We start from the raw sequence: 13,462 nt of genomic DNA on the forward strand, positions 1-13,462 counted from the left end.
GCACTGAACTTCTAAACATATCTGAACCAAAGGTTTTGTTAGTTACAGAGGCTAGACTATTGTGGAATGGAAGGTAACTTGGTTACTCAGTAATACCAGTGTGGCAATTTCATTAGAGCTCTGAGTGAATTGGTCAACTCTGACCACCCTGACTTAAATAAAAACCTCAGACGCCTCTAGGGGGTGCACTTGTCTAACATTTCCATTCCAGACCAAAGGGAATGTGCCAAAGCTTTCAAGGGCGACGACAGCCATGATTTCAGCGCTGCCTGTGCTGCAGTGTTACTCTCACTGAATTAGCAAAAGTCTCCGCTCCAAAGAGATACTTTCTGAGAAGTACCACGGAATATTTAGTGTCTGCCTGGACAAGCAGATGGCAACTCGGTTTAAAGTTCTATCTGAAGGACAGCACCTCCGATAACGCAGCGCAGCTTCAACATTGCAATGGAGAGTCAGCCTGGACTATATGAGTCCCAAGTCCTTAATTGGGGCTTGAACCCACAACCTTCTGATTCAGAAGCAACATTCCCCCAACTGAGCCAGGCTGACACAAAGCACATAATGTAAATGTTAGGTCATACACACGACACTATTAGCAATCTATTCCAACAGTGCAATGTCAGCGGGTTGAATGGCTTTCTCCTAAGATATAGTTTCTTTGAAGCTGAACCACCGGCTAGTTTTGCCACAGGTTTATTGACTGGAATGTTCTGGCAGGCCAGAGCACCCTGGTGATTGATATTAATTTCATTTGGTAGTGTGATGTAGAAGGAACACAGGCTGAGAATGTCAGATACAGACTGGCATTACATTACCCACTCTCTAGTACGTGGCTTCCTAACCCAAAGAGCACATGGCAGCCTGCCCTCAGACCTTTTGTAATTCATGTACCTCACAGCTGTGGGTCATGGTCGCACGCCAACAATCTGGTGTTTTTGATTAAAACACACAGTCACTGCACCTAATAGTAATTACTGTGAAGTATGTTGAGACTTTTTAATGTTACAAGCACTATATCAAATGCAAGGATGATTATTCTTATTTTTGATGACCGTGTGGCTATTGGCCTGATACAGATCTTGTAAAGAAACGTTTAGGGTTGGTGATCAACTGGTAATCAATCCACCTCCATAGTTTACTAACTCTGATTTCTAATAGCGTAGTTGCTAAACGATAAGAGGTCGAACATTCTCCTGGGAGTGCACTGGTTGGGCATCTGGGCTCTTTTTCCACACCTTAATGTCTGAGAAGTGGGAAGGGTCAGCATTAAGTCAGCATTTCAGAGCGATCACAATTTGGCAAATTGTTGAATTCAGCCTTAACTTTGAAGTTGTCTTTCATAGGAACATAGGAATTAGGAGCAGGTGTAGGCCATTCGGCCCCTCGAGCCTGCCCCGCCATTCAATAAGATCATGGCTGATCTTCTAACCTAACACCATCTGCCTGCCTTATCCCCATATCCCTTAATCCCTCTATCCTTTCGAAATCTATCAATCTCAGTCTTGAATATCTACAGCCTTCTGAGGTAGAGAATTCCATAAATTCACTACCCTCTGAGTGAAGAAGTGTTTCCTCAATTCTGTTCGAAAGGGCTGTCCCTTAATCTTAAAACTGTGACCCCTGGTTACAGATTCTCCGACCAGGGGAAAGAGTCTTGCACTGTCTACTCTGTCAAGCCCCATAAGAATCGTATATGCTTCTATAAGCATCTATAAGCTTCTGTGGAGTCCTGTAGCTCAGTGGTTAGAGCACTCGCTTTGCAAGCAAGAGACCTGAGTTCAATTCCAGGCGAAACCTTGGGCAAGTTTCCTTACTCCACACAGAGCCTAATAATAATCCCTCCAAAACAAAAACAATAATAAATTGGTCATTTTCAATCTACGACTGTTTGTGGGACATTGCTGTGCGCAATTGGCTGCCGCGTTCGCCCACAAATATACAGTCAATTCACTTTACAGTGTGTTCTGTGAAGCGCTTTGGGACGTCCTCCTGACGTGAAAAGCGCTATATCAAATGCAGGGATTACTATTATTATTATAAGATCACCCCTAATTCTTCTATATTCTAGAGAATATAGGCCTTTCTGTAGTTTCTTAAAAGAAACTTATGGAAAAATAGCTTCAAAGTTAAGACAATGTTTTTAATATTTGCCAGAATATTAAGAAAATAGAGTAACTCTGCCAAGTGGAATTTTTATATACCTAAAAATAATAACATCTAAACTTGGTATTTTAATTAAAATTACTCCTAACACTCATTTGGCAAAATTGTACGCAATCAAGTCAATAATCTGAGGAAATGAGATGAAAAAAGGAAAAAAGTGAATGTTTGTGGTATTACTGTTTTGCTCACCTCTTGTGATCCCTTCCCCCTGGTTAAGATCAGCAAACAGCTGGGAACGTGCTACAGATGTTTCATCCTGCGGTGGGTCGTCCGCAAACGCTGGAGGGGGTCCTGGTGGAGGGGGAGGAGGTGGGCAAGAGCCACCCAACGGTGGTGCCCCTGGGGACAAAGCCGAGGCATCGGGACCCTGGAATCACAGGAAGGACATTCGACTTATTATGTGTGACGGAGCTCAGCACTGAGTGAGGAAATCTCACCTTTTCTAATGATCCAAAGCTGCTGTATTAGCACCTTCCCTTCGACCTCCTGCTGTTTGCACAACAATATGTTTTATTCAAGTCCACAGTAAAATGAGACTCCCAACGATAATAAAACTGTGTAAAGCAGGGAATAGAGACTTTTGCTCTTTTAACTGAAGGAGCTTATTAGATGAACAGCGTCTCTGAGGGTGGGGGAGGGAGAAAAAAAAAATACATTTTCTATTAACTACATTTTAAAATGTCTTCCATTTCAATGCAAAGCACTCACAATTTGAGTTATTCTGATCGAAATTCAAGTGTATTTTGGTTTGAATTACTGTCGCTACCACAGCATATGTAGGGCACTGGGTTCCTGTACAGCAGAGGTGCAGACTGTGCTTTGAAAACATATGTGTCCAACATAACGTAATTTTATCTTTTTACTATTCTAACCCTGCTTGCGAAAGCCTTACTGAAAGGGGCAGTCCTAGCTGGTCGGTCTAAGTACCGTGTCAGTGTTGCCCAGTTACCATTTCGCGTTAAGTTCCTGCAATGGTGACCTTTACAGTTGAATCTCTCTTCCTCTTCCACTTACTATTCTGTATCCACAATATCTTCTCGTTTGGAAACAAACCACAAGTCACATCTTTTCCCTGTGAGTGGCAGCAGAGGATTCATAGTTGCTCCTTGTGTCACACCTCTAGGTTTCCAATGTTCCATGGACACCCACACTCCCATCTCCAAGTTGTGATAACGGGGAGCTTTCTTTTTTGGTCAGCCGGGTGTCTGACACATGTGGAAATCCATCGTCATGCTTAAGAGTATCCAAACCAAGCTGAGAATTCCATGCATCCCACCTACAGATGGAGTTCCCAGAGATAGATTGTTGGAATGCTCACTCTCTCCTTGGAGGGACACATCCTGCTTACCTAATTCCAGCAAATATTAGACGCAGGTTGGCAAGAGTCAGGGCTTGGAGACCCCAGAGTGTGCATTGGGGTAACTACTGGAGTCTAACCACCTAAAACCGCATAGCTTACCATTGATATTGGTATCTGGCAAGCTTTCCCATTGCTTGTTCAGCTAGGACCATACTCCCTGTTAAGGCTTTGGCTTGCAGGGTTAACAGGAGCTGCGTGGGATGATTCCTCGCTGCCAGTGACTGGTCTGCCCTTTCAGGTCCTGCCAGGCTGGCTGTGCTGTCATCAGCAGTGCCCTAGAATACTGCGGCTCAGACCCACGTGGCTCAGGAAACGGACTACCGAGACCACCATAGAGGGTTGGCTCGATTCTAATATTCCATTACGAAACATGTCTCCTTAGAGCCAGTTCAGCTCCAATGAGACCCTGCATACCTCTGCCCCAAGGAGGATAATCTTGGGAAGCTTTCGATATGATTCTGGTCACCCGAAAAATCACATTTGTCAGCCATCTGACCCCATCCACACCTCTCTCTTGTGGGCAGTTTCTGTCAGCTGGTATAAGGCTGGACATCGTCTTCGCTATCCCACAAACTCCCTTGCTCATCGTGGCTCTGCTAAACCATTAAAGTCTCCGGCTCTGTTCTTGGTGGCTGGCAGCCAAGATTTCCAAACATTTTTATACGCATCCATAGGGTATGAGTGGGAGTTATTCCCTGGAACTCTCCTGATTCTACAGTGCAGTTAGGCAGAGAACAGCTCACTTCAATTTCACTAATTAAGGGTCGTTTCCTATCAAAAGCTGATAGAGATGGAAAGTGAGGACCAGATACGACAGACGTCAAGCTAGGAAGCGAGGTAGGTTTATTGGGTGTCTTTCTCCTGCTAATTCTTGTTTGATATTCCCCTCCTAATCCAAATCTGTCTCCGAATTCAAGTTAATTGGCTACTCACCTCCAATTTGTATTCTGGACTTTTGCCTATGCAGTATAATAACATCCACTTTTGTTTCTAATACATTACATTTTGCAAATCAATCGCGTCAAGATATTTATTTTATGTGAAGGTGCTATACAAATGCAAATGATTAATCAGATAATCTTTTAGATTTGATAATCTTTGGTGTTTGTACTACTTGACTTATGTCAGGGTTGACAGCATTCTGTGACAGGGTGTATTGTATATAGGAAGACACCATCTCTGAAGCTGCTACTTAACAGTTATGTGAAGCTTTAGTAATCATTTCATCATTTACGTGAAAGATGCTTCACCAAATCCAAGGATTACAATCATTATTAAAAATGTCAGCTATTGTTTTGTGAAGCTGTATGTGTGACTGTGTACGTGTGTGTGAATGTGTATGTGTCTGAGAGTGTGTATGTATGGGGCATGGTATTCAAGTGTATGTTGCTATGGCTACACCTGCTGCTTGGCAAAGAAGAACTCAAATTTTTATGATTGATCCATCTCACAGTGCTTTACAATAATTGGTTAGATGTAGTGTCTGTTTTCATAAGCAAACACAGCAGACATTTTGTGCAAAAGAAGACTCCACAAGAACAGCCATGAATAAGGAATGCCTAATTCACTTGGAAGAGTGTTGGCCAGGACACCAGCACACACTCCCTTCTTCTTTCTAATACTGTCATGGGATCTTGAAGAACAGGCAGAATAGACCTTGGATTAATGTCTCATCTGAATGATGGCACCTCAGACAATACAGTGCCCCTCCAGCATTGCACTGGGGTGTCAGGCTTGGTTGTGAGCTGCTGAGGCCACAACTTTGTGACCCAAAAGCGAGAGTGCTACCAACTGAGCCAGTCCGACACCTAACTTCATGCACTTGGAATAAACCCAACATTTCACTCCTCTTGATATAAAGAGTCATCATTGGCAAGTAATAGAGGATAATTATTTGTATAAAAATAACTTTGAAAGCCTTTTTCTCTCCACCCTCACCCCACCCCACTAGTCCTTCTCGATAAAGCAAACATTTCCAACATTTGTCCACAAAGACGAGACTCCAGAATTAAAGAAACTCATTCAAACGCATGCCCGCTGGTTGTCAGACGTGATAACTGTCTGTCAATCAACAGCGAGAGCCATTCAGCCATGTGGTAGAATTACTATAGGCAGCAGCCATTACGCTGTCTCTCACTGACTAACTAAGAGCCCCTCATGCATAGAAATAGCAGCTTATTCCTGGGCCTTGCTAACAATTGCATGCCCTGACAGAAAGAATAGTTAGGGTTATCAGGCGACTGTGGCCCCGTCATCTGCAAAACCCATAGCTTTACTGGATTACTTCAGCTGTTTGTGTCTGCAGCAGCTGTTGTCGGGGCTCAGCAGACAGATCTGTGCGCCGACTATAGCCGTCACTTCATTTGTCATTGAGAGGAGTTTTGGAGAGACTGGGGGAAGGGGGAGCTCCAGGGGAAAGGATTGTAGCAGACGCCACCACGCACAGAAGTCCTGTAAGTCAGAGTTGAGGAATTCTGGCCAGCCTCCTGCAATCAGCCACGTGGCCTGTTTTAATTAAAGAAAGTGTTTCTTAACACATTCGTCACAACAACAACAACTTGCACTATAACGCCCTCCGAGCAGGGTAGAGTCTCAGAGTGCTTAAAGGGCAAAGAGAAAAGAGGCCGTTGGAGAGACCTTGTGATTTCTCAGTGCCTTATCACGTCAAAAATCTCAAAATGCTTCACAAATAATTGTTACCAAGAGAGGAGACTATGTTTTTTTGTAGGCAAACGTGGTGGCTGGCACAAGATGCTGCAAACAGCGAAAGGGTGAATAACCAATTCATAACAATAATAATAATCCTTGCATTTGATGTGGCGCCTTATCGCGTCTTCGAGACGTCTCAAAGTGCTTACAACCGGTTTCCTACTTATGGCTAGGTAAACAGAGGCGTGTGGAGTAAGGAAACGTGCCCTTAAGGAAACGTGCTATGTCATTACCAGTGGTAAAGTACTTCAAAGTGGGTATCCAAGCACGTTTGTTTCATTCTCTGCTTAGATTTATATTTTTCCTCATCTCTCTCTCCACATCCCCAATACGTCTTTACTCCACTGTGCTTTCCCTTTTGTCTCGAGTATGCCAATTTCACAGGCATGATCCAAACAAGGAAAATTATTTTATTCTCCTCTTCCCTCCCAACCCCCACCACCAGAAGCAAGACCACTGGAGTGACATGCCGCTCTCGAGAAGTTGGTTCAATTCTGAGTCTCAGTTATACAGAGAACTAGCTGCATAACCATAGGTCTGAATGATTAACAACACGATTTAGGCAGCATACACTGGGTGCTCCCGTCATGTCTCAATCAGACCCGCACAAAACTGCAATCAATTTCAAAGCAGTGTGATACATTACCAGGATACAGCTCCTCATGTCAACTCCATCCACTGTTTTTTTTTAACTTGGAGATTACTGAGTCAAGTTAACATGGCGTGGGGTGGAAGAGGAATTCTACAAGTGGGTAAAGTGGTTTACTGACCTTGTCGTAGTATGCATATTAATTAGGGCGACTCCTTATAATTGCACAAAGCCAGAGTCGGTAACTTTACCAACTGGGGTGGAATTTCACCCTGTAGCTTTTTTGAAAAGAAAGCAGTTCTGCTGGAGGTGGGTGTCTGTTCAATATAACAGCTCACTCAGCTTCAGCGGGGTGTTTGAAATCAGACATGTTTATTTGCACCGCAGTGCACACCAGAGTGGGGTCACGACTTTACTGCTCGTGTCCATTCTCACTGAGCAACCGCACCAAGGAATCAAAGCTAACACTGTGGAGTCATCTCTAGCTGAGCAGAGGAACAGGTCACAGAGAGCACATGCGTGTAGTGCAACACACATGATAGTGTATGTGCATTCAGCACTCAATGCCATCAACTGGGCTATTTAAAAGGGAGAAGAATAGACACTTGTAAAATAAAAGTCACAGGGAATATGGAGGAAAGGTGGGCAAATGGGATTAAAAGACTTACCATGAACTAACAAAAAGATGGAACAGGCTTAATAATAATAATGATGATACAGCACCTTATCACGTCATTAAGACGTCTCAAAGCACTTCACAAAATATATTGTGAAGGGAATTGACTGTATATTTTGTGGGTGAAACGTGAATCCAATTGACTGAATAGCCTCCTCCAAGTTACCTGTTAGATACTGTGTCCCAGCACCCCCAACCTAAATCCTCTTATATAAGAATAATGATCCTTGCATTTAATATAGATCCTGATCACGTCTTTAAAACGTCTCAAAGGGCTTCACAGAATATACTCTAAAGTGTAGCGACTGTATACTTTGAAAGTGAAACGCGGCAGCCAATTGCGCACAGCAGTGTCCCACAAACAGTCGTGGACTGAGTGACCAAATTATTATTGTTTTTTCACCGTACTATTATTAAAAGCGATCTGCCAAATGACTAACAACCGGGTTCCTACTTACTGCTAGGTAAACAGAGGCGTGTGGAGTGAGGAGACTTACCCAGTGTTTCGCCCTGCCGGGAATCAAACCCAGGTCCTCTCGCTTGCGAGGCGAGTGTTCTAACTACTAAGCTAATAGGACTTCACATGTTGTGTCTGTCCCCAGGGTGCCCAGCTTAACTCCTCAGTTCCCTGACCTGGGAGGTGTTGAAGTTATATTTTTAGTGGCAGTCACAAGATGTTCTGCACAATCTTGTTTATATCATAAGAAGCACGTTTATAGCCAATAAAAAACACAAGGGTCTTGTTCTGATCTGTTTGCTAAATTTAGCAGATTTGGTGATCTGCACTCCTAAACAACTGTAGTGAAAAGTTTTAATATAAATATTATAAAATAATAAATCTAATTTTAAATAATTAGAATAATTAATAAGCTCCAATCAACAGATCTGCTTTACTAATGAAAGGAGCAGAAACCTCCCCTCCACCCAGACATTTAAATTCCACGCTTTTAAACTTATTACAGTTTTCTTGTGATTAATCCCAGTGGTTGGCCTTTAAAATACTCGTTCCAATTTTCAAATGATTCCACACCTTTGCCTCACCCTAACTCTGGGTCCTCCTGCAGTCCAACTCCCCTGCCCACTCTCTCCACTCTGCGACAGGTTTCATGTCCCACCTACTCCACACCACCTTGAATGGGCAAGTGTTTAGCCACTTTGCCCCACTCTCTGGAATTCTCTCCCGAGATCCCTCCACTTCACACCCTCTCTCTATCCTTTCAAAATCCTCCTAAAAATTTATCTCTTTGACTGTGCTTTCAATCACCTCCCACCTACCATAGTCGCTCCTACACTCTGTATCTTTAAGACAGTTTCCTATCTAAAAGGAACATATAAGTGCAATATCACTTCATTCTGTGCAGTTACGTCTGTGTCTTCGGTTCAATAGCTTTCACTGAAAAAAGCGTACAGAATTACAAACAAAGGCGCCAACACTGGCATTACTTAACACTTAGCAGTTTTACACCAATATTAATGATCCTCAAAGGTTTTAGTTCATTGAAGGAACAGGACACACTTTATGGTTTGGTACCGAGCTACACAGGAATTCCAGGTTCCTTTGGACTCTGTGTGTGTTATATATATATATATATACATATCTACACCAATATGAAAAAACTCTCAAAGGTTTTAATTTATTGAAGCAACAGGATACGGATGTGGGGAAAGAGCTGCTGAAAGTTGCATTAATAAAAAGGGTGCCTAAAAATCCACAGAGGTGGCAATGGTGCAGACACTGATTTGAACTCTGGTACGATGCGCCCAGAGGCAACTGGGGGGTTGGGGCAAGAAGATGATGTGAATTAAAGGTTTTGTGATTGCAGTTCAATTTAACATTCAAAGTTTCCAGGAGTATCCAGATAGCAAAATGCCAGCTGGAAAAGCTGTGAAAGTTAAAAAAGAGCATCAATCAAGGCTTTAGGCACTAAAGTGTTGCTTGTGAATCAATACAATACAAAATTACATTTGTATACAACAACAACAAGATTACATTTGTATAGCGCCTTTCATGTCGGGAGGATGTCCCAAGGCGCTGTACAGACTGTACAAATGGAGTACAGACTGACGATAGCTATCACTGCATAGAATGACAGCAATGATATAGATCTCAAAGTCAAACCTGTGATCTGCAGAACAAGGGAAATGGTAGTTTGGTGAACAACCCATATGTTTAGCAAAAGCCCTGAATAGAGCACATTATTTTTTTCACATACGCACACAGTTTCCTGTGGAAAAGGCTGTCTGTAAGAAGAGTCCCTCCAGGACAAGCAGAGACTCGCTCAGCCCTCTCCACTGAGCAGGTGGACACTGACATTAAACACAGGCCTTTTGTTGAGGCGTTTCTTCACTGAAAACAAAATGAAGTGTGCCCCACTCACTGTCCCATTATAAGGCCACCTGTCTCAACAGCACTCAGTGGCTAGTGACATACAACCCATCGCAGGAAACAGCTGAACAGCAGCCGACCACTTTTTGGGGGGCTATAAATGGTCTTTGGAAACCTTTTAACAAAGAATCACTCAGTAGGAGTTATTTGCGCAAGAGCATAAACTTTTTTTTTATTCAGCACCCAGTTCTGTGTTGTCAGTTTACCAGGTGTCTTAAGCAATGCATTAACCCAATACAAATAACCATATCAAGCTACGCACATGAAGTCACTTCAAAATCCTCTCCCCCACTACTTTATTGCCTAATTTGCTGTGGTTTTTTTTCAAAATAACAAAGGAAGTACAGGCTGCATTGTACACCGACCTGGGAAATGTGATTCAGCACAATGCCAAGCAGACGACAGTTTTGTTTATAGAAAAAGACATTTCTGAATAACGCAGCCGAAAGCTCTACAACATTATTAGCTCCGGCAGAAGCTATCCGACACACGTACTGAGATTTTGCACAACCAATTTGACTTCAACCTTCTTTCCCTTCATGTGTGCCATTCGTCACATGACAGATGTGGAGTCAGAAGTAAAACCAGGCTTCCAGCTCCACATCACTACATTGGGGTAATTTCGACCACGCTTTTGGTCAGCTTTTCAACTCCCCCCCACCATCTCCCATCCTCACCATCTCCTCCCCTCCCCCCTCTCTGGCCACTCACTCAGCTCTCATTAACCCTGCAAACCAAAACCCTAATGGGGAAGGTGGTTCTAGCTAAACAAGCAGAGGGAAAGCTTGCCAGACAGCAATATCAATGGCAAGCTATGCGGTTTTAGCTGGTTAGACTCTAACAGTACCCCAACGCACACTCCGGGCTCCCCAAGTCTTGGCTGTTGCCAACCTGCGTCTAATACTTTCCGGAATTAGATAAGCAGGATGTGTCCCTCCAGAAAGAGAGTGAGCATTCGATTCCAGCAATCTATCTTTGTAATTTCCATGTGTAGGTGGGATGCATGGAAATCTCAGCTTGGTTTGGATACTCTTAAGCATGGTGCTGGGTCTCCGCATGTACCAACACACCTGGCTGACCAAAACAGTTGAGATTTCAGTCAGCTTTGTGAAGTGCTTTGAGACATCCTCCTAACATGAAACCCACTATATAAATGTAAATTGTTGTTGTTGTGTCACCTGCCAGTCTCCCAGGCCACTGTAACAATCAATCTCCCATAAAGCAACATTTTCACTAAAACATGAAATTCGAAGGAATCCTGTTTCAAAGGCAACATCAGTGGTACTTTGACGTTTTTTTTGAAAATAGGTGAGGAGGGGACGAAGATTCTGCACAGCCTTATACTCTATGTAAATAAATATCTACCTCATATATATATGTGTGTTATCTACATTAACGGTTATATATAACAGGCAAAAACAAGCTTATCAAAAGATCCGTGGCAAAGGGTTTAAAAGGCTCCCTAGAATGGAGGCGGGGGAAACTAATGTGGATTACTGATGAATGTGTATTCCCTTTTCTCCAACTCAATGTAACAAAAGATAAACCTACTTAAAACAACACCTGCCTCTGACTCCAACATATTACACGCAGGATGGCTGACTGCTCATTGCCAAATTCGAGGCGATCTCACAGACAGGAAGCATGGCCGTTAGTGGCAACAGCTTATATAACCGATGCTGTGTTTATATTGCTGGAAATGAAACAATATCACTTGCAGCAGTGGAGTGGTGTGGAGCTGGAAGCCTGGCTTATACTTCTTGTTCCATATCGTAAATCAAGGCCATCGGAGACTCTAGATCAGGGCTGAAACTAGAATCTTTGAAAACCCACCTCCCCCTCCTCCATGCAAAGAAACATTATACATAGATACATACATAGATGGGAAGGAATGGTAAAAAGGCTTTGAGACCCATCAAGTTCACTCCTACGAGAAACGCCGCACTCCTCCTCCCTCATAAGATTCACCAGTACCTCACTCCTGGTGCTGAACATTTAGTCCCTTCCTAGGTAGCACCAAATGTTATAATAATAATCCCTACATTTGGTTTACTTTCAAGTCAGGAGAAAATCCCAAAGCACTTCACAGGATACACTGTAAAGTGGAGTGACTGTGTGTTTTGTGAGAGAATGCGGCAGCCAATTTGCACTCAGCAATGTCCCACAAATAACCGTAACGATAATAATCTTCTAGACGTCTTAAAGCGCTTCACAGAATATACCGTAAATTGACTAGATATTTGTGGGTGAAACGCGACAGCCAATTGCTGCAGTGTCCCGCAAACAGTCGTGGATTGAAGTGGCCAATTTATTATTTTTTTTTCTTGAGGGATTATTATCAGGCGTGTAGAGTAAGGAAACTTGCCCAATGTTTCGCCCTGCCGGGAATCGAACCCAGGTCTCTCGCTTGCGAGACGAATGCTCTAACCACTGAGCTACAGGACTCCACGCCAGCCTTATCACCTTATAGTGCCTTATCACGTCTTCGAGATGTCTAAAGCGCTACACAGAATATACTGTAAAATGGATCGACTGTATATTTTGTGGGCGAAACGCGGCAGCCAATTGCGCACAGCAGTATCCCACAAACAGTCGTGGTTTGAGTCACTAAATTATTATTATTAATCTCCTCCCTCTTCAAACTCTCTTTATAGATGCATCAAATGATGATGACCTTTCTCAAACAGACCTGCCATGATATTCTGGCATTGAAACATACAGATTTATTTTACCTAGAACGTTACAGCAAGGTAACAGGCCATTCAACTCAAATAGTCCACTCCGAATCTCCTCTCCCATGTCTCTTTATTTCCTTCTCCCTCATATATGCATCAAGTTTTCTCTGAAGTGCGCTGATGTTACTTGCTGAAACAACATTTTCTGGCAACGAGTTCCAGATTCTCACCACCCTCTGCATGAAGAAGTTCCTCCTGAACTCACTTTTAGATCTGCTAGTGACTATCTTATGTTTGTGTCCTCTTGCTTTGAATTTATCAAGTGGAAACTGCATAGTTACGTCCACCTTATCGTCTCCTTTCATTGATTTTGTTTAAGCTACAAAATAGCTGGTGAGTCATATTTTACAGTTATCAAACTATAATTTATAAGTTATATATTCCTTCAGATTCTTCAAGTTAATTTTCTCACAGCCTGTATGCAACTTAATATCAACCCCAATAATATTTCCTGTCTCCGAAATACTGACTCCAGCCTTAACATCATTCATCATTCCCATATCTAGCTTCCCCTTATCAACCTTTCCCCCAAACTCCTGACTTCATCAACTCAGATTCTTATTCATATCCTTTATTAGCTGAGTTTGTACTCTGGGAATTGGGAATATAGAAACAGGAGGAGCCCTGTTCATACAGTTTATTTGAACATTGCAGATCTCTTAATCTCAATTCCCTACCTTTTTTCTATATCCACTAATAACTTTACTGTTCAAGTATCTATCTAGCTCACGTTTAATCATCCCAATGGATTTTGTCTGTCCAAAGTGCTCCATGAAGTATTTCCAAGTGTCTCCTTCACTGACCGGCCACACTTTGATTCCCTTGTGCAGTTAGAGTCGCAGTG

The 13,462-nt window shown here is 42.8% G+C and overlaps 1 protein-coding gene across 3 annotated transcripts in view; it reads right to left on the reverse strand.

The window, feature by feature from the left end:
• Positions 1–13,462, reverse strand: part of cap2 (cyclase associated actin cytoskeleton regulatory protein 2) — an 85,244-nt gene that overhangs the window by 9,117 nt on the left and 62,665 nt on the right. For all 3 annotated transcript variants that reach the window (XM_042331790.1, XM_042331789.1, XM_042331788.1), the window contains exon 8: positions 2,353–2,530. In XM_042331790.1, the coding sequence (XP_042187724.1) occupies positions 2,353–2,530 (178 nt within the window). The remainder of the gene's footprint in view (positions 1–2,352; positions 2,531–13,462) is intronic.

Source organism: Callorhinchus milii, unplaced genomic scaffold (assembly GCF_018977255.1).
Source record: "Callorhinchus milii isolate IMCB2004 unplaced genomic scaffold, IMCB_Cmil_1.0 Scaffold2, whole genome shotgun sequence".
In the NCBI taxonomy this organism is placed as follows: domain Eukaryota; kingdom Metazoa; phylum Chordata; class Chondrichthyes; order Chimaeriformes; family Callorhinchidae; genus Callorhinchus; species Callorhinchus milii.